The sequence below is a fragment of the Pogoniulus pusillus genome, chromosome 41, assembly GCF_015220805.1.
Source record: "Pogoniulus pusillus isolate bPogPus1 chromosome 41, bPogPus1.pri, whole genome shotgun sequence".
Classification (NCBI taxonomy): domain Eukaryota; kingdom Metazoa; phylum Chordata; class Aves; order Piciformes; family Lybiidae; genus Pogoniulus; species Pogoniulus pusillus.
In genome coordinates, this window is record NC_087304.1 from 4704651 (window position 1) to 4730800 (window position 26150).

A 26150-nucleotide genomic window follows, 5' to 3' on the forward strand; every position below is an offset into this window, starting at 1 on the left:
AGAGCCAGTGGCATCCTGGCCTGCATCAGGAATGGTGTGGCCAGCAGGAGCAGGGAGGTCATTCTGCCCCTGTACTCTGCACTGGTTAGACCACACCTTGAGTGCTGTGTTCAGTTCTGGGCCCCCCAGTTTAGGAGGGACATTGAGATGCTTGAGCGTGTCCAGAGAAGGGCAACGAGGCTGGGGAGAGGCCTTGAGCACAGCCCTACGAGGAGAGGCTGAGGGAGCTGGGATTGGTTAGCCTGGAGAAGAGGAGGCTCAGGGCAGACCTTATTGCTGTCTACAACTACCTGAGGGGTGGTTGTGGCCAGCAGGAGGTTGCTCTCTTCTCTCAGGTGGCCAGCACCAGAACAAGAGGACACAGCCTCAGGCTGTGCCAGGGGAGATTTAGGCTGGAGGTGAGGAGAAAGTTCTTCACTGAGAGAGTCATTGGACACTGGAATGGGCTGCCCGGGGAGGTGGTGGAGTCGCCGTCCCTGGGGCACTTCAAGGCAGGACTGGACGTGGCACTTGGTGCCATGGTCTGGCCTTGAGCTCTGTGCTAAAGGCTTGGACTTGATGAGCTGTGAGGTCTCTTCCAACCTTGGTGATACTGTGACACTGTGGTACTGTGACACTGTGGTACTGTGATCTCCATGTCCTCCTTATGGTGGGGTAGGAGAAGGATCATGCACACAAACAGCTCTTTCTTTGAACGTGGGTCACACTTTATTCTGGAGTCTGCTTGCCCTCAGCCCAGCCTTAGCACAGGCCCTAACTTACCCAAAATAAGTTACACTGGGAATTAGTACAGAGCTTTAATTGCTGGGAGAACAACCAGCACCCATCTCCCCTCTGTTAAGAGCAGGACATCTTCTTGCCTTGGCAGAGGAACCCCTGGCCAAAGCTGCCCCGTGTGCCAGCTTCTTAACAGCTGCTCAGTGTTCTATGGCTGCAGTTCCTTCCACACAAGCAGATGAGCCCTCAAGTCACTTGTAGAGCTAGCAGAGATGATCCCACTGCAGATCAGCCTAGAAGAAAATCCCACCTTGCTAAGGGTTTCCTTACCAAAGGAAAAGCCTTGGTCCAGAGAGAACAAAGAGCTGATTCAGAAGCAGAAGTCTCTCTTTGAGAAGCAGCCTTTTGCCCCCCTCTTGTTGCTGGTCTGCTGCAGGGCTGAGCCTCCTCGGAAGCAGAGCAGGCAGGAAGGGAAGTCCTGGGTTTGTGACAGCTATTTTTGAACTTGTAGAAGGAGGGAAATGGTTTCAGAGGCCAAGCACAGCATCCTCTGGAGCTCTCTGCAGCTTGAATGAATTAAAAAACCCCAAAGCCAGCATTAAAACTGGGATGAGAGCACTTCTGTCCCACAGCTTCTCTCAGTAAGGGTTAGCTGAGCTGATTTGAAAGGCTGAAGGACAGGTGCCCACCTTCCCTTCCAGTGCAGCAGTGTGATTTGAAAAGTGGTAACTGCAGGCAGGGCATCTCCCCACCTTGCTTAGCCAGGCCCCTTGCAGCTACACCTTGCTGTAAGCTCAGCCTGGGGCAGGGAGAGAAGAGGAGGCACTCTTGGCACTGTTATGGCTGGTTGGACGCAGTGGAAAGCTCAAGTGCTGCTGTAGCCAGGGAGCCTCAGCCAGAAGAGCTGGAGTTTTTCAGAGGTCTTCTGGTGCAGTGGGGTTTATTTCCTGTGTAGCCAGTGCCACCTCTGTGTCTGTCTCTGCCTTCTCTGTGTCCACTTCTGTGCCCTTCTCTGCCTTCTTTGTGCCCTTTTCTGCACCCTTCTCTGCCTTCTTTGTGCTCTTCTGTGCCTTCTCTGCGCTCTTCTCTGCCACCTTTGTGCCTTTTTCTGCTCCCTTCTCTGCCTCCTCCGTGTTCTTCTCTGCCACCTTCATGCTCTTTTCTGCCTTCTCTGTGCCCTTCTCTGCCACCTTTGTGCCTTTTTCTGCTCCCTTCTCTGCCTCCTCTGTGTTCTTCTCTGCCACCTTCATGCTCTTTTCTGCCTTCTCTGCGCTCTTCTCTGCCACCTTTGTGCCTTTTTCTGCTCCCTTCTCTGCCACCTTTATGCTCTTTTCTGCCTTCTCTGTGCCCTTCTCTGCCACCTTTGTGCCTTTTTCTGCTCCCTTCTGTGCCTCCTCCGTGTTCTTCTCTGCCACCTTCATGCTCTTTTCTGCCTTCTCTGTGTTCTTCTCTGCCACCTTCGTGCTCTTTTCTGTGTCCTCTGTGTCCATCTCCATGTCCTTTTCCTTGTCCTTCTTTGCCTTCTCTGCATCCTGTGCCAGCTTCTGTAGGAGTTCACATGCATCCCTCAGGATCTTCTCTGCTTTCTTTGGTTCTTTGGGTGTCTTAGTCACCTCCTGTTCTAACGTGGGTGATTTTGTATCACTCATCCCATCTTTCTTCTGCTCCTTTCTGCACTCCTGTGCCACTTCAGCTTTTGCCCTGAAGGGCCCCACAATCCAGTTCAGTGGAGTGTTCTGAGTGACATACTCCAAGAGGTCATCTAGGGACCTTCGGGCTTCTGCCACACAGTCCTGGCTTCGGCTCAGGGTGGTGCTGGAGAGGTCCTGGAAAGACACAGCATTGGAAAAAGACCTGTGGAGCTTGTGGATACTTCGAGTGGCCTGGTGCACAGCTTCTTGGATGCTGCTGGGCAGGCCATGGATGCTGGTTTTCAGGTTCTCATAGATAGGTTGTAGCTGCTGGGTGGTGATTCTCAGCATAGCTAGAGTCCGTGGCTCTACCTGCTGGGAAAGAGATACAGCTCAGTTACTCAGGCAGGAGAGATGTCCACCATCCACATGAGACCTGAGCCAAGAGGCCCTTCTAGGGATACCTCTAAGTAGGAAGCAGTTTTAACTTGGTTTCCTTTGGGTTGGGTCAGGCTCCAGTCCACCCACAGCTTATGGAGCTTCTCCTGCCCATCCAGAAGCTTCTGGCCAACCTCTTGTTTCACAGATTCAATCTGATGGGAAAAAGGAGAGGAAGAGCTGCACCCCAAGCACACACAGCCAGAGAAGCACAAGGGCTGGAGGGGAGGAGATCCAAGGTGAAACGCAGCTGGTAGAGGATGGAGGAAGAGCTTCCATCTGGACAGCAGGGCAGGAAGACGAGAGGCAGGAGGAAAGAGGGAAAGGTGTGTCTGTACCAGTTTTATTGCCAGCTGCAGCCGTGAGAGGCTGGCCTGGGTGCTCTGCCTGAGGTGCTGCAGCTTGGCCAGGGAGAGCTGGTAGGCTCGCTGCCGGACCCTGCTGGACAGCGAGCCCAGGCGCACCAAGTAGCTCCGCTGCTGCTTCTGCTGCTCCACAGAAGCCACCCCGAAGCCCTCGACGCTGGTGGCCAGCTGACCTGCAGGGAACAAGGAGAGAGATGCAGCTGTGCCCCACTAGCTGTAAAGGGGGCAGGGGGAAGATCAGCCGTGGGGATACATGAAGGCTGGAGATTGCGGAGGAGACAGGAGAGGGTTGTGGTTGCTGAGGTGTCACAGGTGGGCCAGACTCTGCTCATGATGTTCTCTTCAGACAAGCAGACTTGAGAGGTTGAAGCATGCACCCACGAGTTTGTTTGCCTCGAGGCTGATGGGCAAGGACCAAGCAGCAAATGCTTCAGCTCTGTCCCATACCATGTGGCAAGTGAGAGCTGCCAGGCAGCTGCCTGGGGGACAAATTCAGAGCTACCTGTCCTGCTGCAGAAGATGAGGCTTGCAGTGCCAGGTGCTCTCTGCTCACCCCAGGCAGGAGTTGCACTTACAATCTCCAGTTGAGTACTTTCTTACCTAGCTCCTCCTCTGTCATCGGGAGGTATTGCTCCACCAGATCCTCAGACATGCCCAGGACAGTTTCCACACCACCTGCCACTGCTTGGCTCACTGCCTTGGCTTTGTTTATGCTGTTGGCCACCACCGAGTTAGTCATCTCCACGCCCTCCTGGAGAGCTCCTTTGCCCTGCTCCAGGGCTGTGTTAATCTTGCTGGTTATGGTGCCATAAGCAGCATCCAGAGCTGTGCTGACTGTGGAGGTGACCACTGACTTGGTCTTCTCAACGCTCTCCTGTACAGCTTCTTTGGTCAGGTCCATTGCTTCAGTCACTTTGTTGGTCACAAGATCCTTTGCACCCTGGGCAGCTCCTACAGCAGCAGTGATAGTGGAGGCCACTGCAGACTTGGTCAGCTCAACGCTGTCCTCCACCATGTGCTTACTGAGGTCCACAGCTTCACTCACCTTGTTGGTCATGAGCTCCTTGGCACCTTGGGCAGCCTCCACCGCATTGACAATGGTGGAGGCCACTGCAGACTTGGTCCTGCCAACACTGTCCTCCACCATGTGCTTACTGAGGTCCACAGCTTCAGTCACCTTGTTGGTCACCAGGTCCTTGGCACCTTGGGCAGCCTCCACCGCATTGACAATGGTGGAGGCCACTGCAGACTTGGTCCTGCCAACACTGTCCTCCACCATGTGCTTACTGAGGTCCACAGCTTCAGTCACCTTGTTGGTCACCAGGTCCTTGGCACCTTGGGCAGCCTCCACCGCATTGACAATGGTGGAGGCCACTGCAGACTTGGTCCTGCCAACACTGTCCTCCACCATGTGCTTACTGAGGTCCACAGCTTCAGTCACCTTGTTGGTCATGAGCTCCTTGGCACCTTGGGCAGCCTCCACGGCGTTGACAATGGTGGAGGCCACTGCAGACTTGGTCCGGTCAACGCTGTCCTCCACCATGTGCTTAGTGAGATCCACTGCCTCTGTCACCTTGTTGGTCACCAGCTCCTTGGCACCCTGAGCAGCCTCCACAGCGCTGCTGACAGTGGAGGTGACCACTGACCTGGTCAGCTTGACACTGTCCCCAACAACAGTTTTGGTGAGGTCCACAGCTTCAGTCACTTTATCAGCCACTGCTGCTTTTGCCTCACAGGCAGCATCCATAGCAGATGTCACTTTGGTGGAAACCAGCTGCTTGGTGTCTGAGATGACCTACGACAGGGAGAGGCAGAGGCAAAGACATTTAAGAGGGACAAATATGTTTAAGAGGGACAGGGATCTGCTGGGGAGAGTCCAGCAGAGGGCTACGAGGATGAGGAGGGGACTGGAGCACTGCCTGAGGGCCTTGGGGCTGCTTGGTCTGGAGAAGACTGAGAGGGATTTAATCAATGTCTATCAGTAGCTGAGGGCTGGGGGTCAGGAGGGGGGGACAGACTCTGCTCACTGCTCCCTGGGCTAAGACAAGCAGCAATGGATGGAAGCTGCAGCACAGGAGGTTCCAGCTCAGCACAAGGGCAACTTCTTGCCTGGAAGGGTCCCAGAGCCTGGCACAGGCTGCCCAGAGAGGTTGTGGAGTCTCCTTGTGTGGAGCCTTTGCAGGCCTGTCTGGATGTGTTCCTGTGTGCCCTGAGCTAGCTTGGATGGTGCTGCTCTGGCAGGGGCATTGGACTCGATGATCTCTTTGGGTCCTTTCCAACCCTCACCTTGCTGTGAGCCTTCTGAAATAGGTTTTCCCCTCCCTAAAGTAGCTTTGCCATGGTTAAAAAATGTGCCTGCAGTCTGGTGGGAGAAGTGGGGAGGTGAGCACCTGTGTGTAACGTGGGCAAAGGGTTGTCAGGCCCTGCAACAGGCTGCCCAGGGCAGTGGTGGAGTCTCCATGTCCCTGAAGGGGTTCAGCAGCCTTGTATTGAGATCATGGTTGAGCAGCTGATGTGGTAGTGTTGGGTTAATGTTTGGGCATGATGACCTCCAGGGTCTTATCCAGCCTGGCCAATTTCTGATGCAGTGTTCACTTCCAAAGGCTGAAGGCATCTCTCCAGCCAGCAGTGCCTCCTCCAGGCCCTGTCAGGGACTGAGCTGCCAAAGCAGTGCTGCTGAAGTTTATTTCCCCACATTTTGCTCTCCTCCTACCAGTTCCATGAAGTGAGAGATCATCCCATGGCTTTCCCAGGCAGAGCCTGCACTTTACCTTATCTGCTGGCTGCTGAAGGAAGGGCAGGGTCTCCTCCAGCTGATCCAGCCCTTTACAGGCATATTCATTGACCAGGGCAACTAGAAAAGACAACAGCTGCCAGTTGATTGTTCAGCCTGGAGAGAGGACCCTCCAGAGGCCAAGTCAAGACACACTCCTGAAAGGAAGCCAGAACCACCCCCCAAGCCCTCTGATCTGCAGTGAAGAGTAGTGAGGAGATACTTTGTGGACCAAGCCCTAGGGATCAGCAGGTTCAAACTGTCTCCATTTCACCTTGCCAGCATTCTAGCTACTGGCAGCATGCTGCTGCAGCTGGAATGTCCCACCAGCTCCTGGGGGGCTGGTGTAAAGGGTCACAAAGTGGCAGGATGAGGCAGGCAGAGCTGCATCCACTGCCAGCTGGGATGCTCTGAACTTGGAGTGAGAGAGGAAGAGCAGAGAGGTTTGGCTTAGTGACCACAGGCAAGATGCCAAGCTTGGTTACTTCCAGTGACTGTTTCATGTCCCTGAAGCTCAGTGGGTTCATTGGGAGCTGAGTGGAAGCCACAGCTACAACTAACCAGACCAATGTGCTACAGCAGATGGGCATCAACCCAGGGGCACCCAAAGTTCCCCTCCCCAGCTACTCCTCTGTGTAGAAGGGCTCACTCCAGCCTCTTCACTTACTTTGTGGCTCAAGTTGGTTCAGGATGGGCTGTGCCCCACCAACCATGCTGCCTACTGCAACGGCAGCCACAGTCTCAGCCACGTTGCAGACACCACTGAGGCAAGGATGTGTCTCCTTGGTGTGGTTGTAGGCAGATGAGACCAGGTTGAATGCAGAGTTGAGCAGGGGCAAGCTGGTCACACGACTGACAGCACTCTGAAGGCCAAGAGGTAAATAAGTGATGTTAGAGCCCCAGCCTCAGGCTGGTGGGTGGATACAAGCCATGTGTCACAGAGTCACTGAGTGGTTTGGCTAGAGGGGACCTTAAAAAGCAATCAGCTCCAACCCCCTGCCATGGGCAGGGACACCTCCTACTAGCCCAGGTTGCTGAAGGCCTCATCCAGCCTGGCTTTGAACACTTCCAGGCTTGGAGCCTCCACTGCATCTCTGGACAGCATATTCCAGAGCCTCACCACCCTCCTGGGGAGGAATTTCCTCCCAATGTCTCATATAGATCCAGCTTCTTCCAGTTTGAAGCCACTGTCCCTTGTCCTGTCATTCCATGTCTTTGCACAAAGTCCCTCTGCAGCTCTCCTGTGGCTCACTTCACATCCAGGCAGGCAGCTCTAAGGTCTCCCTTCTCCAGGCTGAACACCCCCAATTCTCTCAGCCTGTCCCCATAGCAGAGGTGCTCCAGCCCTCAGATCATCTTTGTGGCCTCCCTTGGGGACCTGCTCTAACAGCTCCATGTTCCATTTCTGTCTAGAAAGGTCCTCAGTGGACATCCATTCCACCTCCTCATCCTTGCACTCAGAGTTCAAGAGACTCATTCAAAGACCTCGAGCAAGCCAAGTGGCCAAGCAGGATAAAAAGTCTGAGCTCTGGGCTGGTGAATTCTGAGCCCCTACTGGGGTTCAGCACCAAACCCAGCTGTGGAAAAAGGACCTGGAGCAGCTCATGCCTCAGAATTCCTTGAGCCAGCCCCAAAGCTTTCTACTGAGCAAAGCAAAAAGTCACCTTCTGTGTTAACTGAGTTCATGTTTTGCCACAGCTTCGTGTGGTTAATCCTTCTGCAGCTCCCAGCCTGGCTTTGGGGTGCTGCCAGCAGGGAGTTTAACTGCTGCCCTGGCACCTACCGCTTGCTGCTGCTCCTCAGCCTTCAGCAGGTCCTTTCTTGTGCTCTTTTCTGATGCCATGCTGAATTCAGCTGCAGCTGAAAGGGAAGCCAAGAGTAAAGCAGCATGAGCACCACCTCATTTCCTCCAGGGAAGTCTGAGCAAAGCCAATCAGAATCAGAGTGGATCCTTGGGATCCATCAGAGAATCAAACAGGTTGGAAGAGAGCTCCAAGCTCAGCCAGACCAACCTAGCACCCAGCCCTGGCCAACCAACCAGACCATGGCACTCAGTGCCCCAGCCAGGCTTGGCTTCAACACCTCCAGCCACAGCCACTCCACCACCTCCCTGGGCAGCCCATTCCAGTGCCAGTCACTCTCTCTGCCAACAACTTCCTCCTAACATCCAGCCTAGACCTGCCCTGTCACAGCTTCAGCCTGGGTCCCCTTCTTCTGGCCCTGGCTGCCTGGCAGCAGAGCCCAACCCCACCTGGCTACAGCCTCCCTGCAGGCAGCTGCAGGCAGCAATGAGCTCTGCCCTCAGCCTCCTCTGCTGCAGGCTGCACCCCCCCAGCTCCCTCAGCCTCTCCTCACAGGGCTGTGCTCCAGGCCCCTCCCCAGCTTTGTCTCCCTATCCTTCAGCATGTCCTAGGAACAGGAGTGTGGCAGCAGTGATCCTCCTTGCAAGAGGCTCAGTGGCATCCTCAGCAGCAACCTCAGCAGTGTGGGCAGCAGGTCAGGGGAGGGGATCCTGCTGCTGTGCTCCACTCTGGTGAGACCTCACCTGGAGTGCTGCACCCTGATGTGGAGCCCTCAACACAAGGACACAGACCAGTTGGACTAGATCCACAGGACCCCAGAGAAGTGATCTGAGGGCTGGAACTCCTCTGCTGTGAGGACAAGCTGAGAAAGTTTGGGATGTTCAGCCTGGAGAAGGCTCCAGGGAGCCCTTCTGGTGTCCTTTCAGTGCTTAAAGGGGCTGAGCAGAAATCTGGGGACAGAGTGGTGACAGGACAAGAGGTTTGAAACTAAAAGAAGGAGATTCAGAGTGCAGAGAAGGCAGAAGTTTGTGATGCTGTGGCTGGGGAGAGCCTGGCCCAGGTTGCCCAGAGAGGTGGGAGCTACCCTGTGTCTGGAAGCATTGCAGGTCAGGCTGTCTGGGGCTTTGGACACCCTAGTGGAAGGTGGGGGGTTGGAAGTGGATGACTTTTAAGGTCCCTTCCAAGCCTCCCCATGCTGTGACTCTGTGAAACCTCTGCTCACTTCCTGTGAAACCAGGCCTCAGAAGTGTTCTCATTACAGAGTGGGATGAAAGAAGTCAAAGCACAACAGTGATGCAACATCCTGGAGCTGGCTTGGCCTCCTCAGCAGGAACCTGGCTTGGTGTCTGGGCACCCCACTAAATCCAGGCTTACTCCTCAGCCTGAGGCACAGAAGGGATGACAGGATTTGCAGTGTCTCTTTTCTCTCCCTTTCCAGTTCATTCCTATTCTTGGAACTCCAATGGCATTTTCCAGTGGAAAAGCTCCAAACCAAAATCCTGCCCAAAACTGCATTCCCAAGCCCAGCACTGCTCCAGGCTGACTTGCATCTGATTTGTGGCACAGCCTATTGTTTCTCCTGCTCTTGCACTGGGGTGAGGTCTTTATTTGGCACTGGAGACTGGGACAGAGAGAGCTGAGGAAGGGACACAGAGCTGGGAGGGAAAGAGAGCTGGGGAGGGGACACAGAGATGGGGAGGGGACACAGCTGGGAGGGAAAGAGAGCTGGGGAAGGGACACAGAGCTGGGGAGGGAAAGAGAGCTGGAGAGGGGACACAGGGCTGGGGAGGGGGACACCTGGGAGGGAAAGAGAGCTGGGGAAGGGACACAGAGCTGGGGAGGGAAAGAGAGATGGAGAGGGGACACAGAGCTGGGGAGGGGGACACAGAGCTGGGGAGGGAAAGAGAGCTGGAGAAGGGACACAGAGCTGGGAGGGAAAGAGAGCTGGAGAAGGGACACAGAGCTGGGAGGGAAAGAGAGCTGGAGAAGGGACACAGAGCTGGGAGGGAAAGAGAGCTGGAGAAGGGACACAGAGCTGGGAGGGAAAGAGAGCTGGAGAAGGGACACAGAGCTGGGGAGGGAAAGAGAGCTGGAGAAGGGGGCCACATCTGGGAGGGAAAGAGAGCTGGAGAAGGGACACAGAGCTGGGAGGGAAAGAGAGCTGAGGAGGAGACACAGAGCTGGGGAGGGGGACACAGAGACAAGCATTTGTTAGCCCTGGGCCGTGGGTAGAGCTGAGGAGACCTCTCAGCAGGTGACAGATTCCCCAGTTGCACCGAGTTGGAAGGGACCCTCAAAGCCCATCCAGACTCTTGCACTCAGCAGGACGCTGCCAACTAGAGCAGGCTGCCCAGGGCCACATCAAGTCTGATCTTGAACGTCTCCAGGGCTGGGGGCAACCTGTTCCAGTGTTTCACTACCCTCCCTGTGCAGAACTTCCTCCTGATGCCCAGCTTAAACCTCCCCTGCTCTATTTTTGAGCCATTGCCCCTTGCCCTATCCCCACAAGCAGCCCTTCCCCAGCCTTCCTGTAGGCCCCCTGCAGCTCAGAGGTCTCCCCAGATGGCAGGATGTCAAACCCTGCTGCCTTAACCACACACTTAGCATCTCAGCAAAGTTCCAGGCAGGGCTGCAGAGTGCTGCAAGTCTACAGCAAAAGTTGTCAGAGGAAATTGTCTTCTCCAGCCTCTTGAGTGAGAAACTCAAAACCAGAGCTCCTCTGGAAAGCTTCCTGCCCAGGGAAGCTGCGTGGCAAAAACACAGCTTGAACTTTAGCAGCCTTCTGGCAAGCAGCTGCAAACAAAAGCAGAGCTGGGAGCTAAGTCTCAGTCCCAAAGTCCACAGGGTTGGCTCAGTCAGGGGCTGCTCCTCTTGCTCAGCTTTAGGACAAGGCTGTTTGGTTTATTCTGAAGCCAAGCAGGCTGAATCAGTTTGCAGCCCTGGGACAGGGCAAAGCACAAACCACTTTCAACACCATTGCACACAGCTCCTCTGGCTCAGTTCTTTCGCTTCTAGCCAGGTGGGAGAAACTTGAGTGCTGTGTCCAGTTCTGGGCTGCTGAATTGCAGAGAGATGTTGAGGTGCTGGAAGGTGTTTGGAGAAGGGCAGCAAGGCTGGGGAGGGGCCTGGAGCAGAGCCCTGTGAGGAGAGGCTGAGGGAGCTGGGGGGGTGCAGCCTGCAGCAGAGGAGGCTGAGGGCAGAGCTGATTGCTGCCTGCAGCTGCCTGCAGGGAGGCTGTAGCCAGGTGGGGTTGGGCTCTGCTGCCAGGCAGCCAGGGCCAGAAGAAGGGGACCCAGCCTGAAGCTGTGACAGGGGAGGTCTATGTTGGATGTGAGGAGGAAGTTGCTGGCAGAGAGAGTGACTGGCACTGGAATGGGCTGCCCAGGGAGGTGGTGGAGTGGCTGTGGCTGGAGGTGTTGAAGCCAAGCCTGGCTGGGGCACTGAGTGCCATGGTCTGGTGCTTGGCCAGGGCTGGGTGCTAGGTTGGGCTGTTTGAGCTTGGAGCTCTCTCCCAACCTGCCTGATTCTGTGAAGTCAAAGTGCTGAGTGTCCTTCTGGCCTTAGTGTCAGGGTTAGCATGGAGCCACCACAGCACCAAGAGGCAGGAGAGGACTGCAGGTGCTAGAAGGCTTCAACCTTTTGGCTGATGTGAGGTTAGAGTCAGCCCCTGAAGGCCTGGGAGCCCTGCAACAGTTTGTCCAGGGGGGCAGTTGAGGCTCCATCCCTGGGCCCATTCACAGTAAGGCTCTGAGCAGCCTGATCTAGTGCAGGATGCCTCTGCTGACTGCAGAGGGGGTTGGACTGGATGAGCTTTGGAGGTCCCTTCCAAGCCAACCATTCTGTGATTCATTGCAGCTGGAGCTGTGTCAGTGACAATCCTTGCAGCACACTCGTGTCAGAACATGGTTTGCTCTCCTCTGTGTAGGAGGATCTGAGCTGTGTTGCAATGCCACAGCCTGTAGTGTGGGCAAGTTTGCATGGGGCCATGGCAGGGTTTTATTTTCTCTTTCTTATCTCTCTCCTCCAAAAGTGCTGAGCAGACCTGGTTTCACTTCAGAGACTGCAGGGAAGTGCAGTGCTCAGCAGCTCTGGGGCAGCTGTTTCAGAATCCTCTGGAGAAAGGGTTTCCAGAGAGGGTAGTTGCAAGTGGGAGTCATGGAACCATAGAATTGCCTCAAAGATCATCAACTCCAATCAGCAACTCAGCACCTCCATGGCCTCTAAACCAAGTCCCCAAGTGCCATGGCCACAGGTGTCTTGAATACCTCCAGGCACAGAGACTCCACCACCTCCCTGGGCAGCCCATTCCAATGCCAATCACTCTCTCTGCCAGGAACTTCCTCCTCACATCCAGCCTAGACCTCCCATGGCACAGCTTGAAGCTGTGTCCCCTTGTTCTGTTGCTGGGTGCCTGACCACTCTTGCAGTGAAGAAAGATTCTACCTCAATGTGAAGAGAATATTCTTTGGTGTGAGGGTGCTGGAGCCCTGGAGCAGGCTGCCCAGAGAGGTTGGAATCTCTGGAGAGATTCCAAACCCACCTGGATGGGTTCCTGTGTGACCTGCCCTGGATGATCCTGCTTTGGCAGGTGGGCTGGGTTGGATGATCTCCAAAGGTCCCTTCCAACCCCTTCCCTTCTGGCATTCTGTGAACTTAAACCTCCCCCTGGCACAATTCCAGGCCAGAGTCTCAGCAGGCAGACCTTGTGTGGGAACCCCCAGGCAGGAAGAGCATCAGCAGTTTGCTTTGCTTACAGTTTGCTCTGGATGAAAGTGATGGTCAGAGGAGTTCCTCTCATTGCTACAGCTGCAACATGAGGTCACTGCTGGAGAAAGTTCTTGGGAGAGGTAGTTTCAGAAAGATGAAACTCTCCAGTGCTTGGCACAACAGCTCCACTGCTGCTCACTGCCCAGGCTGGCACAAGTCTGAGCACAGGGCAACAGCAAGGGCACCAAAACTGTCACAGCTGTGCAGCCTGGCAGAAGAGCAAAGACTTTTCCTGCTGGGGTAAGCTCCTCCATCCATTGCACTCCCTGCCAGTCAGCAACAAACCCAGAGCCACTTCTGTACCTTGGGGAAGGCTTTTGGCTTTTCTGCAACAAGCTGCTGTGCTCTGTGAGGCTCTGCCCTGCTGCTGTGCTGTCCTGAGCACACAGAGGTGGCAGCTTGGTGTGCAGGAAGCTTTTCTCCCTCCCAGATGTGTTTCACCTTGGGCAGACAGCAGCAATTCCTTCATGACCATTTCATGACCATTTGTGAGCAACCTGTTCTGGGAGGAGGAGGAGGAGGAGGAATGGGTTTGAAGAGGCAGAGAGGAGATTGAAAGTGGAAGAAGTTGTTTGCAGTGAGGGTGGGGAGACACTGGCACAGGTTGAGGGTGGGGAGACACTGGCACAGGTTGAGGGTGGGGAGACACTGGCAGAGGTTGCCCAGGGAGGTTGTGGAGCACAGAAGCACAGAATGTGATCTTTGATCCCATTCTGTGCTTCTGTGCTCCACAACCTCCCTGGAGGTGTTCAGGACCAGGTTGAATAAGACCTTGAGCAACCTGTTCTAGTGGAAGGAAGCAATTCTGTGATCCACAACCTCCCTGGAGGTGTTCAGGGCCAGGTTGGATGAGGCCTTGAGTAACCTGTTCTAGTGGGAGGTGTCCCTGCCTATGACAAGGGGTTGGAACTGGCTGAGCTTTGGGATCCCTTCCAACCTAAACCATTCCATGATCTATTAGCAGCCTGTTCTAGTGGGAAGTGTCTCTGCCTGTGGTGAGGAGTTTGAACTGGAGGAGCTTTGAGCTCCCTTCCAACCTAAACCATTCTATGATCTGTTCCAGTGAGAGGTGTCCCTGCCTATGGCAAAGGGTTGGAACTGGAGGAGCTTTGAGGTCCTCTCCAACCTAAACTTTACTATGATATGTGAGCAGCCTGTTCTAGTGGGAGGTGTCCCTGCCTATGGCAAGGGCTTGGAACTGGCTGAGCTTTGAGGTCCCTTCCAACCTAACCAATTCTCTGATTCTGGGCAGCAAAGGTGGGTTTAGTGCTTTAGATACGAGCAGGGAGGGATGAGCAGGGCAGAGGCATTTACCTGTGGTCCAAGCACTAATTTACATCCTTTGGAGGCTCCAGCAGTTACCCTGCCTGCAGAACTGGGTCACAGGATGCCTGTGGCAGCAGGGAAGGGCTCAGCCCCCAGCTCAGGAGCCCTTTGGAAATGCCCTAAGGGCAGAGTTAGTTTGAGAAGCAGGATCAGATGGGGCTCAGCTTTGAGCTTAGGACATTGGCTTCAGAACTGCTGGCACAGGAGCCAGCCTAACCTTTCTGCAAGAGAAGAGGGAACCTCTTAACTGAAGATGAAGAGGTTCTTTGATCTGAGCAGCTCTCACATGAAAGCCACTGCTGCAGGTAGAGGCAGGTTTCCTCCACACACTTCAGTGGGACTCAGGCACACCACAGCCAGTAGTAACTCCTTGGAATTCTGTGGAGCTATCCAAGCTGCTGGATGTGGAGAGTTTAAGACAGAGGGGATGGAGTTTAATTAAATCAGCTCCCCAGCTTTCCAGTGCTGCCCATTACTGCTTTCCAGTGCTGCCCATTACTGCTTTGCTGAGCTATCCAAGCTGCTGGATGTGGAGATTTTAGGACATAAGGGATGGAGTTTAATTAAAGCAGTTCCTCAGCTTTCCAGTGCTGCCCATTACTGCTTCCCAGTGCTGTCCAGAGCTACCCAAGCTGCTGGATGTGGAGAGTTTAGGACAGAGGGGATGGAGTTTAATTAAAGCAGCTCCTCAGCTTTCCAGTGCTGCCCATTAACCAGTTTTTCCACGAGGACAGAACTCCTGAGTGCCAGACAGAAGCTCTGCCTGGCAGAGTTGTATAACTAACAGACTCTCTCAGCTGGAAGTTCCAGCAGAACCAGCTTCAGTAATTGAAGTCCTACCCAGCCAGGCACAGTTCAGGTAGTCAAGACCACACTGAAGTCCTGAGAAACACGAAGGTTGCCTGCCCTGTGCCTCCTCCAGCACAGCTGCAGCCTGCCCCAGCTCTTGAGCAAGGCAGGAGTTACCTTGTCACTGAGCCACCCCCTTGGGTGACTCCATTATCATGCCTCCCCCAAATGATCACAGGAAATAGCTGCAGGTAGGTCTGGCAGCACTGTCAACAGGAAGGGGGTGCCCAGCTGAGCCACCTGCACATGCCACTGCCCCCAGCATCAGCACGAGCCAGCCTGGTGCCCAGGGGGGTGGCCGTGTCATGTGCTGTGCCTGCATGGCAGGGGTGGGTGAGACACCTCCTCTGGACCCCCTCACACAGCCCTGGGCTTCAGCAGGCAACGAGCAGAAAAGAGCTTTCAGAGCCAGGGCTGCTCCATCACAGACCAGAGAATCACAGTGTCACCAGGACCACCTCAGAGCTGGGAAGAAGCCTCTAGGGAAGGGTCTGAAGCCTTTAAGGAGAGGTCTGAAGCCTTCAGGGAAGGGTCTGAAGCCTCCCAGCTCTTTCCCAAGGCACAGCAGATGCAGCACAACACCAGACAGATGCAGCACAACACCATAAGCTGTGACCTTTGGTCTCCCAAAGCCAAGCCTCCCTTCCACCCCCCCAGCCCACAGATAGGGGAGAGCAGCAGACACAGCTCACAGCTCTGCACCTTCCCCAGGGAGCTGGCAGGGGTCATTTTAGCCTCGGTGCTCCCCACAGACAGCAGCCAAGAGCTGCAGGCATGGAGTCGTTTCCAAGCCCAGCCTCCACCCTGGGAAGGCTGCAAAGAGCCACCCAAGAGACAACCTCAGGGAGCCCTCAGCTCCAAGCCATACCACAGAGCCCACAGGCACCCCCCCAGCAGCCCTGCCTTACCTGCCTGCTCTGCTCCCCAGCACTGACAAAGCTGGGAGCACTGCACCTGGCCCCCATAAATACCCCAGGGGCTTGAGGAGCAGCCAAGGGAGCCAATTGGGACACTGCTGGCACTGGTCTGGCCAATGGGGAGTGGATGGGAGGGGGTGGGGTAGGGTGAGGGAGGCTCCTCCAGGGACCTGATGGCCGTGGGGTGGGTGGGGATGCTGCTGGTGGTGCCCCCCAGAAGGGACATACCTGCTGGGGTGGCTCAGCTCACCCTTACAGAGGGTGTCCATCCCCAGGGGCCTTGGCCACAGGGTCCCTTGCCCCACAGCAGCTGTGGGTGGGGATGTGCCCCCCCAGCATGGGGATCTGCCCCCTCAGCACGGTGGAGTGCTGAGGGACACTGAAAGTCTGTGGAGATCATAGACTCAGAGTGGTTTGGGTTGGAAGGGACCTTTAAAGCTCATCCAGTGTCCCCCTACCCTGCACTGAGCAGGGACATCCCCAACTGGAGCAGGCTGCTCAGAGCCCCAACCAACCTGACCTGGTTCCAGGGCAGCTTCCACCTCTTAGGGCAACCTGGGCCAGGCTCTCCCCAGCCTCAGGGTGAAAAACGTCTTCATTCTCTCTGACCTGAACCTGAATCTTTGCAGTCTCAAAGCATCACAGCAAGCCCTGCTCAGAAGTCTGTTCCCAGGTTTCTCAGAGGCCCCTTTAAGCCCTGGAAGCCTCAGTGCTGATCTGCCTCATGGTTGTGCAACAGGCTCAGCCCAGCAGCCTGCAGGCACCGCTCCTGCTCCCTGCCCTCTCCAGCTCAGCCACGGCTCTGGCGTGGACAGTCCTGCCCCCCAGGGCGGGGAGGTGAAGCATGGCCTGGAACACAGCACTGGAAGTGCATGGAAAGAGGCTCTAGGACAGGAGCTCAGCTCTGCTGCCCGGGTGGCTGTGTGCAGGGTGCTTGGCTTTTTCAGCTGGCCCTGCGTGGGAGGGCTCAGCACACCAAAGCCTGCTCCTGGTGTGGCAGGCATTGTCTGGAAGCCTCCCAGAAGCAAGGTGTGGGGGCTGGGATGTGGAAACATGGCTCAGCCCTGAAGTTTGCTTGGCACACAGAATCACAGCATCAGGCAGGTTGGAAGAGAGCTCCAAGCTCAAACAGCCCAACCTAGCACCCAGCCCTGGCCAAGCACCAGACCATGGCACTAAGTGCCCCAGCCAGGCTTGGCTGCAACACCTCCAGCCACAGCCACTCCACCTCCTCCCTGGGCAGCCCATTCCAGTGCCAATCACTCTCTCTGCCAGCAGCTTCCTAACAACATCCAGCCTCAACCTGCCCTGCCACAGCTTCAGCCTGGGTCTCCTTCTTGTGTCCCTGGCTGCCTGGCAGCAGAGCCCAACCCCACCTGGCTACAGCCTCCCTGCAGGCAGCTGCAGGCAGCAATCAGCTCTGCCCTGAGCCTCCTCACATGCAGGCTGCACCCCCCCAGCTGCCTCAGCCTCTCCTCACAGGGCTGTGCTCCAGGCCCCTCCCCAGCCTTGCTGCCCTTCTCCAAACACCTTCCAGCACCTCAACATCTCTCTGCAATTCAGGAGCCCACAACTGGACACAGCACTGCAGGGGTGGCCTGAGCAGTGCTGAGCACAGGGGCACAAGAACCTCCCTTGTCCTGCTGCCCACACTGCTGCTGAGCCAGCCCAGGATGCCATCTCTCCTCCCCTGCAGCAAGGATGCTGTAACTTACCCAGGGAGTAAGAAATGTTCTCCTGCTCTCAGCCCTTGCCTGGCTACAGCAGAGGTGTGCAGGTGGAATGTGCTGCTTCTAGGACAGGGATTGCTTGCAGAAGTCCCAGCAGTGCAGGACTCTGAGCCTGGCTGGGGCAGCTTTGACCTTTCTTTTATCAGCAAAATGCAAACCATGAACATTTTAGTCACTGTTTTGCTTTTCCATTTGTGCCTTTTCATCTGCAGATCTCCAAACCTGGTTTGAAACCAACAATTAAGCTTCCTGTTGTCTGTGTGCAGGATCAGTGGGGGAGGAAACTGAGGCACAGGTAAGAATTATCTGAAGTCTTCTAAGGCTGTTAAACTGATTGAGTCACCTTGGGCTTGGCCAGTGAAGGTAGGAGGCCTTGGCTCTCAGTTCTGGGTTGCCCACAGCAAGCCACAGAGGGAGTGGGAGCAGGAGGTGGGTCAGGATTCTTGGAGGCAGGCTGTTCAGCTGACAAAAATGTAGGCAGCCAACACTCCTCAGCCTCCCCCTCCTGACTGGAGTCAGACTTGTCATGTCTGGAAGGACCTCTGGGGGTCAGGTAGCTCAGCCTGCTGCCAGGGACAGGGCTGTTGGCAGTGCCAGGGCAGGTCAGTTGACTTTGGCCCTGGGATGGAGATCTCACACAGCCTCTCTGGACACTGGATCCAGCATTGCATTGCCCTCCTAATGAAGAAGCAGTTCCTGATGTGCACTTGAAACTTCTCCAGCTGTGAATTATGGCTTTGACCACTTGGCTGCTGAGAACAGGTTTTGTGCCTTTGTCTGTGGCACAAACTTCATGTCCTAGCACCACCTGGGAGCTTTTCCATCTAACAGACTCCTGGGCCCTCCTTTCATCCCATTCCTTTCACACAGTAAATGGCCAGTTTGAAGTGTTCAATGTCTTTGCTATGAGGACAGGCTGAGGGAGCTGGGGAAAACTCCAGGGGGACCTTAGAGCTGCCTTCCAGTAGCTGAAGGGATCCTGCAGAAAGGCTGCAGAAGGACTGTTCATGAGGGTGTCCAGAGACAGGCCAAGGGTTTGAAGCTGAGGCAGAGCAGGGTTAGACTGGAGCTGAGGAAGGAGTTCCTCAGTATGAGGGTGGTGAGAGCCTGGAACAAGCTGCCCAGGGAGGCTGTGGATGCCTCCTGCCTGTGGGTTCTCAAAGTCAGGCTGGATGAGGCCTTGAGCAGCTGAGTCTAGTTGAGAGGAGTCCCTGCCCATGGTAGGGAGGTTGGAGGAGATGATCTCTGAGCTCCCTTCCAACCTGAGCCATTCTAGGATTCTATGGTTGGGAAGAGCCTGAATAAGTCCAGTTGCAGGGTGATGGTGAAAGTCTCCTGAGCCAGGTTGTGTTTCATCACCTATCTGCGTGCTACACCTTCATGTGGCTGGTAATGTGGCAGAGGAATGTGAGCAGAAGGGGGGCAAGTCGTTTGTGTGAGATACCATCAGTAATTATCATTAATGAGGCAATGGTTAATGTCTTAAGTGTAGCTTTAAGTACTGGGTCAAAATGCCAGTGCTTGGAGCTCCTGCTCGGTGCTAGGACCTTCCTGCAGGGCCAGAAAACACAAAGTGTGGAGATGGCAACTTCAGAGCCAAGGTTTCCAGCCTCATTTCTGTGATTCTTGGTACTTAAAGCTGAGATTAAATCAGTTCTAAGACGTTTGGCAGGTGTGGGAAGGGTGTAGGAAGAAGCAGAGAGGCAGAAAAAGGGAGCTGTGGTGGCTGGAGTGGACTTCCCACGAAGGGCAACATCCCTCAGTGGCTGTGGCCTCTGTGCAGTGCTGCATCATGGAGTCACAGAATGGCTCAGGCTGGAAGGGAGCTCAGAGATCATCTGCTGCAACCCCCCTGCCATGAGCAGGGACACCTCTCAGCTAGGCTCAGCCTGACCTGGCCTTGAACACCCCAGGGGAGGAGGCAGCCACAGCCTCTCTGGGCAGCCTGTTCCAGAGTCTCACCACTCCTACCGAAGAACTCTGAACCCTAGAATCAGTCAGGGTTGGAAAGGACCACAGGGATCAGCCAGTTCCAACCCCCCTGCCATGGGCAGGGACACCCTACCCTAGAGCAGGCTGCCCACAGCCTCATCCAGCCTGGCCTTAAACACCTCCAGGGATGGAGCCTCAACTACTTCCTCAGCTCCAGTCTAACCCTGCTCTGCCTCAGCTTCCAACCATTCCCCCTTGGCCTGTCTCTAGACACCCTCAGGAGAAGTCCCTCTGCAGCTTTCTGTTGAGCAGAAGACACTCAGGTGTGGGAGGGATTGGGAGGATCAGGCTCCCATGTTGGGTCCCCCCTGTCAGGTGCAGTTCCTTTCCCTGTGTCACCGCTCAGCATCATCCCTCCAGGGGCCACTCGTGATGCTGAGGCACCCCAGCTGCAAGTGCTCATCTCCTGCAACAGCAATGACCTTGTTGATCTTCCATGCATTTGCTCCATGCCATGATGCCCTGGTCACCTTCCCCAGGGCAGGCAGGAGCAGAGGTGACTCAGGAGTGGGGCATGTGTGGCTTTGATTTCCCTTCCTCTGGTAAAACAAACAGAGCCCTTGGGCTTCCAGCAAACTGCTTGAGAAGTGCTGTAGTGCTGAGTTCAGGTGTCCCTCTTCTAGGAGCTGCAGTGCAGTGTTGTGTGGAGCCCACTGAGAGGACAGGACAGCCTCTGGTCCTTACCATGGTCCCTAAGGTGTTTGGTGACAGCCCTGTCTGCCTCCCTGGCATGGGCATCCTGCTTTTTCATGTTCTCCTTCACCACTTTCCCATGCTGGCAATGAGTGGTCCTTGGGCAATGGTTCCATCTGGTCACTTCAGCTCAGAGCACTCTTGCCCCTCATGCTCCAGCCTCCTGGCAGCTGCAGCAGCTGGTAGAGCTGATGACAGCAGCATTGTCCAAGGCCACAGCTGCTGCTGCAGAGGGACTGTCCAGAGCAGAGTGGTGGAGGAGGCAGGGCCGTGGCAGAAGACTCCTTGCTGGATCCTGCCTATCTCTTCAGCTCTTTCACCAGGTTTTGCCAGCTGATATAGGCTTGATGTTAGGATGAAGTGGTTGGCAGAGAGAGTGATTGGCATTGGAATGGGCTGCCCAGGGAGATGGTGGAGTGCCCATCCCTGGAGGTGCTGAAGCCAAGCCTGGCTGGGGCACTTAATGCCATGGTCTGGTGCTTGGCCAGGGCTGGGTGCTAGGTTGGACTGGCTGAGCTTGGAGCTCTCTTCCAAGCTGCTTGATTCTATAACCCCTTGTATTGGTCTGATTTAAGCCTCCCAGAGACTCAAACACCTAACAGAATAATACAATAATAGGATGTCTTCCCCTCTCCCCCTTTTGGAAAGAAAGGAATAAGATGCAGAGAGGAAAAAAGAGGTAAAACAGCCAAGGAGCAGTCTTGCTTCAATTTGGAAGTTAAAAGAACAACTTTTAACAATAAATAAAAGGTATTTAAGGTAGAGGAGTTACAAAAAGAAGGCATAGGGAAGGGAAGCAAGGTACAAAACCAGGCTGAAGGGAAGCAAGGTACAAAACCAGGCTGATGCAGATGGATGGTCTCTGTCCAGAGCAGAGCAGTGGAAGAGGCAGGGCCATGGCAGAAGACTCCTTGCTGGATCCTGCCTATCTCCTCAGCTCTTTCAGCAGGCTCTGCCAGCTGCTCCCTGCAGGCAGTGGCACTTTGTGGCCCTCTGAAAACAGTTCTCCAGTGAGGCACCAAAAGCTTCAGCCCAGCTCTTGCCTCCCAACAAACCCCTCTGGTCTCTCCAAGTCTTCCAAGGCCTTTCTCAGCTCAGGACATGCTGCAGCTCTCTGCTGCCCTCACTCTACCTCAGCAGAAACAGGACTTGCCTGTCCTCTGCTGCCTGGCTGCCCACCTCACCTGGAGGCTTTCCCAGCTCCTCCTTCCTTTCCAGCACCTCATTTATCCCAACATTAGAGCAGGAGGCAGCAGCTCAGGCAGATTCCTGCCCTGAGCCCCAGCCAGCTTTGCCCTCACTGCAGGGCACAGCCTGGCTGGTTCTTGGCTGCTCTCCAGTCTTCCAGTTCACCTTCCTGCTGGTTCTCAGACTGCTGTGCTTACCTGCCACCTCCTCCTCCCCCTCATACCTTTAGGTGAGAGGTTGGGCAGGTTAACATGGTGCTGGTTGCTTGTTGAGAGGTGAGAGGGTGGATGCCACCTGGGCCTGCTAATTATCCTCTCCACCTCACTGGTGAGACCCTACTCTTAACTGCTCCAGAAACCAGAACCCCAGCTTCCCTTTGCCCTCCCAAGCTGGGGGTGGTGTTGGCTGCTTTTCACCTCAGTTCCTTTGGAAGTTGCAGGAGCATTAGGAAGGGCAGCACTGGTGCTGCACTCCTGCATCACCACCTTGATCTTCTGAGCAGAGGTGAAGCTCTCATACAGCCCAGCTGGGTGCAAAGCAAAGAACACCTTTTGGGTGTGTTTTTTCCTAGCCTGCTGCTGCAGCAATGGTCTCACAGGGATCTGCTGCAGAGAGTCCAAGGGAGGGCTGTGAGGATGAGGAGGGGAGTGGAGCACTGCTTGGTGAGGAGAGGCTGAGGACCCTGGGGCTGCTTAGGCTGGAGAAGAGAAGACTGAGAGGGGATTGAATCAATGTTTATCAATAGCTGGGGGTCAGGAGGGGGGGACAGGCTCTGCTCACTGCTCCCTGGGATAGGACAAGCAGCAATGGATGGAAGCTGCAGCACAGGAGGTTCCAGCTCAGCACAAGGGCAACTTCTTGGCTGGAAGGGTCCCAGAGCCCTGGCACAGGCTGCCCAGAGAGGTTGTGGAGTCTCCTTGTGTGGAGCCTTTCCAGGCCTGCCTGGTTGTGTTCCTGTGTGCCCTGAACTCCGGCAGAGGGGCTGAACTCAATGATCTCTTTGGGTGCCTTCCAACCCCTAACATCTGTGAATCTGAAGGATCAGGCTGGTTGTGGAAGCAATAAATAGAAGCTGCTTCATGCTCAGCTTCCATCACCCCAGAGAGGCTTCTGTGGAGGGAGAGGAAGACAAAATCTGTTGAGTTCCTGTTGCAGGGTGCAGTGTGACTCTGCATCAGCCCCGTGCATGTGGGAACCACAGCACAGCACCGAGACTGCTGGACCTTACCCCGGGGGCCCTGCTCTGTGAGCAGGGGAAAGGCTGCTGCTGTGCTGCATGTGACACAGCTGAGTCATCAGTGTCCCTCTGCACAGCAATCAGACCTGTGTGCACTCCTCAAAGCACAAATGGTAGTGCCTGGCAGGAAGCCTCTCCCCTCAAACATGGTTAAAAGCAGCAGCTGCTGGCTGGCTTGATTTTCTCTCACCAGCTGTCCTGGTTCAGGAACTTGTGGCTCTCAGACCAGTCCATGACATGGTAGGGTTGGAAGGGACCTCTGGAGCGCATCCAGTCCACCCCACCCTGCTCCAGCAAGGCACCCACAGCAGCTTGCCCAGGAGCACAGTGGCACGGGGGTGTTAGAAGCTCTGCTGAGACTCCACAACCTCTCTGGGCAGCCTGCTGCAGGCCTCCAGCACCCTCAAACCAAAGGAGTTTCTCCTCGTGTTCAGCTGGAACCTCCTGGGTGCCAGTTTGTGCCCAAATCACAAGCCACATATGGCTGCTTCTCTACAGCTACAGATTCTCTAGAGCTGAGATGATTTCAGAGCCACTCCAAGGTCCTGGGCCAAAGCAGGTGTGGCCTCTTTAGCTGGTGAGTGTTGGGGGGACAGCCACAGAGATGAGCTGAAGGAGAACTCCAAGGTGCACATCACAGTATCACAGTATCATCAGGGTTGGAAGAGACCTCACAGATCATCAAGTCCAACCCTTTAGCACAGAGCTCAAGGCCAGACCATGGCACCAAGTGCCACGTCCAGTCCTGCCTTGAACAGCCCCAGGGACGGCGACTCCACCACCTCCCCGGGCAGCCCATTCCAGTGTCCAATGACTCTCTCAGGGAAGAACTTTCTCCTCACCTCCAGCCTAAATTTCCCCTGGCACAGCCTGAGGCTGTGTCCTCTTGTTCTGGTGCTGGCCACCTGAGAAAAGAGAGCAACCTCCTCCTGGCCACAACCACCCCTCAGGTAGTTGCAGACAGCAATAAGGTCTCCCCTGAGCCTCCTCTTCTCCAGGCTAACCAATCCCAGCTCCCTCAGCCTCTCCTCGTAGGGCTGTGCTCAAGGCCTCTCCCCAGCCTCATTGCCCTTCTCTGGACACGTTCAAGCATCTCAATGTCCCTCCTAAACTGGGGGGCCCAGAACTGAACACAGCACTCAAGGTGTGGTCTAACCAGTGCAGAGTGCAGGGGCAGAATGACCTCCCTGCTCCTGCTGACCACACATTCCTGAGCCCAGCTGGCCTTCTGCAGACCAGGCACCCTGCTGCTGCCATCAGCCTTTTAAACTTGTCTGTAGCTCTTGAGATGCTCCTGGTGGTTTGATGGGACACCTCCAACCTGAGCAGGCTGCCCAGGGCCACATCAAGTCTGATCTTGAATGTCTCCAAGGATGGGGTCTCAACCACTTCCTTGAGCAGCCTGTTCCAGTCTCTCCTCACCCTCACCGTGCAGATCTTCCTCCTGATGTCCAACCTAACTCTGCCCTGCTGCAGCTTCAAACCATTGCCCCTTGTCCTATCACCGCAGGCTCTTCTAAACAGCCCCTCCCCAGCCTTCCTCCAGGTCCCCTTCAGATACTGAAGTGCAGCTAAATAAACGTCCCTGGGACAGCAGATGAATGGGGAACAGAGTTTCAGGGAGGGAAGGGTCAGAGCTGCATCTTAAAGTGGCTTTTTCAGACCCTCTTATGGCACTTCTATGGATATGTGGTGCAGAAAACAATCTGAAGGAGAGGAGGAAAAGCCTCTTGGTAAATGGTCCTGCAGGCTGTGGATTCTCCACTCCTCTGGAAGTGGCACTGATGTGGGTGACAGAATGTGGGTCTGGGTACTCTGGTGAGCAGCAATGATTTGAATTCCAGACCAGGAGATCCCAACCTGAGCTACATCAGCTGTGTGACCTGTCCTGAGAAGGGTGAAAATGGTTTTTGCAATGCTTGGCTTCTCCTGCTCCCTCCCAGGCAGGTCTGAGAAGGGCTTGCTGCTGGGGTAGGTCAAGGTTAAGGCTTGAATGCACCCCGAGAGGGTAAAAACGACTTCTTTGGGATGCAGGAGGAAACGAAGGCTCAGTGCTGCGGGTCGCAGGTCACACTCCCGGTTCGTGTGCCTGACCCCCAGCGCTAAACTCCTCTGGGCCAGCGACTCCCAACCTGCCGGCTGTGGCCTCAGGCTGCGATCCCCAACGGGTCCTAAGCGGGGAGGGAGGCGAGGAAGAGACAGCCAAGGAAGAGGCGGGCAAGGAAAGGGCAGCTGAGGAAGGGGCAGGCGAGGAAGGGGCAGGCGAGGAGGGGGCAGGCGAGGAGGGGGCAGGCGAGGAGGGGGCAGGCGAGGAAGGGGCAGGCGAGGAAGGAGCAGGCGAGGAAGGGATAGGCGAGGAAGGGACAGGCGAGGAAGGGGCAGGCGAGGAAGGGGCAGCCGAGGAAGGGGCAGGCGAGAAGGGGGCAGCCGAGGAAGGGGCAGGCGAGGAAGGGACAGGCGAGGAAGGGGCAGGCGAGGAAGGGGCAGCCGAGGAAGGGGCAGGCGAGGAAGGGGCAGGCGAGGAGGGGGCATCCACGGCACCGCACGCTCGGCCTCTGCAGCAGCCTGCGAGCTGCGGGGGGGCTGCTGCACACCCTCAGATTTTGGGAGTGTTTCTCTTTTAACGCCAGAGGTTATCTGCGGGGTGCAGGCAGGCTTGAAGATGGCAAACGCCGCTCGGTGCCTCGTGTCGCCTTTGTCCGCGGGGGCAGGCTGCGGCGGCGGCGGTGGAGCTCTCCCGGCCGCGCCGAGCTCGCCGCCATTTCCCGCTTCCCCGCCCCGGTGCCTCTCCCCCCTACACCCTCCCCCCGTCCCCAGCCACCCATGTTCATGCTTCTCCATCAGTTTGGAAGCGCAGCGTTCTCAGGAAGCCCTCGGGAGTAACCCCCGCAGCTTGCTCGTTCCTCCGTCTCGGCGCTGTCTGAAGCAGACTTTTATCACCTTTAATCGCTTAGAAGCGTTCGCGGCTTGGGGGATAAAAGCATCCTCCTGGTCCAGCCCTTTACGTCGGCCCAGGCTCATGGCCCTGCCATGCCGCCCTGGCCATGTGTTCATGAGTGGGGCCCTACGCAAGCTCCAGGAGCCACCCGGAGCTAATGCCCCAGGGACCTAACGGCCCCGGGAGCTAACGGCCTCCGGGAGCTAACGGCCCCGGGAGCTAACGGCCCCGGGCGTTAGAGGCCTCTTGCGGATGGTTCACATTGTTCGCATCACAGCAGGGCCTGGAGCTCCCTGGCAGGGTGGGAGCCCTCCCGTGAAAGGTACACTTGGGACGGGGCCGTCAGTGGGCACGGTTGGGTCTCGGGGCGAAAGGGGGCACCGGCAAGGGGAAGCGCTGGATTCTCGGGGTGCATCAGGAGGGACTCTCGGGAGGATCCGTTCGACTCCCGAGGGTGCACCGAGAGGCGTTTGTCGGAGGGGACACATTGGTGCCTCCTCTCCTGCGGGGTTCTCCCTGACCCAGTTGTTAGAACAATAACGGCAGCCCCGGAGCCCGCGGGGCTTTCCCGGGCGCCTCGGTAGTTTCAGGCGGGGTTACCCCTCCCCGGGCAACGGGGGCGGGGGGACCGATTGGGATCCCCGGTGCTGTCCCCGGGACGCGCCGGTTCCAGTGGGAGTCTCATGTCGTGCACTCCCCACCCCAGCCCCGGTGACCCCCGTGGCGCGGCGCAGCGCTCCCGGGAGGCGGCGGCGGACCGGCCCCGCCCCGCCCGCTTGTTCCCGCC

General features: G+C 56.1%; 2 protein-coding genes across 3 annotated transcripts; both read right to left on the minus strand.

Annotated features, from left to right (window-relative positions):
• Nucleotides 1–685: 685 nt before the first annotated feature.
• On the minus strand, nt 686–4467 carry LOC135192306 (perilipin-3-like). 2 transcript variants are annotated; one of them, XM_064175332.1, is made up of 4 exons: nt 3752–4467; nt 3125–3324; nt 2813–2941; nt 686–2720 (listed from the first exon to the last, which is right to left on the minus strand). In XM_064175332.1, exons 1-4 carry the CDS (start codon nt 4428–4430, stop codon nt 1632–1634), a joined length of 2097 nt encoding a protein of 698 aa, XP_064031402.1. In that variant the 5' UTR covers nt 4431–4467; the 3' UTR covers nt 686–1631. The 2 variants fall into 2 exon arrangements, with proteins under 2 accessions (XP_064031402.1, XP_064031401.1); XM_064175331.1 differs by having other exon boundaries at nt 686–2723.
• On the minus strand, nt 4431–15588 carry LOC135192049 (perilipin-3-like; the record flags this gene model as incomplete). The annotated part of the gene is made up of 5 exons (XM_064174869.1): nt 15577–15588; nt 7708–7784; nt 6592–6787; nt 5923–6005; nt 4431–4946 (listed from the first exon to the last, which is right to left on the minus strand). Coding segments are annotated over exons 2-5 (855 nt in total), but the record flags the coding sequence as incomplete, so codon positions are not given.
• Between the last annotated feature and the right edge of the window lie 10562 nt (nt 15589–26150).

Coding starts and splice junctions, on each gene's coding strand:
- LOC135192306 (XM_064175331.1), bottom strand. CDS start 4,430: ATGGTGGAGGACAGTGTTGGCAGGACCAAGTCTGCAGTGGCCTCCACC. Junction 3,325..3,751: donor GATGACAGAGGAGGAGCTAG/GTAAGAAAGTAC, acceptor TGTTCCCTGCAG/GTCAGCTGGCCACCAGCGTC. Junction 2,942..3,124: donor TGCAGCTGGCAATAAAACTG/GTACAGACACAC, acceptor TTTTCCCATCAG/ATTGAATCTGTGAAACAAGA.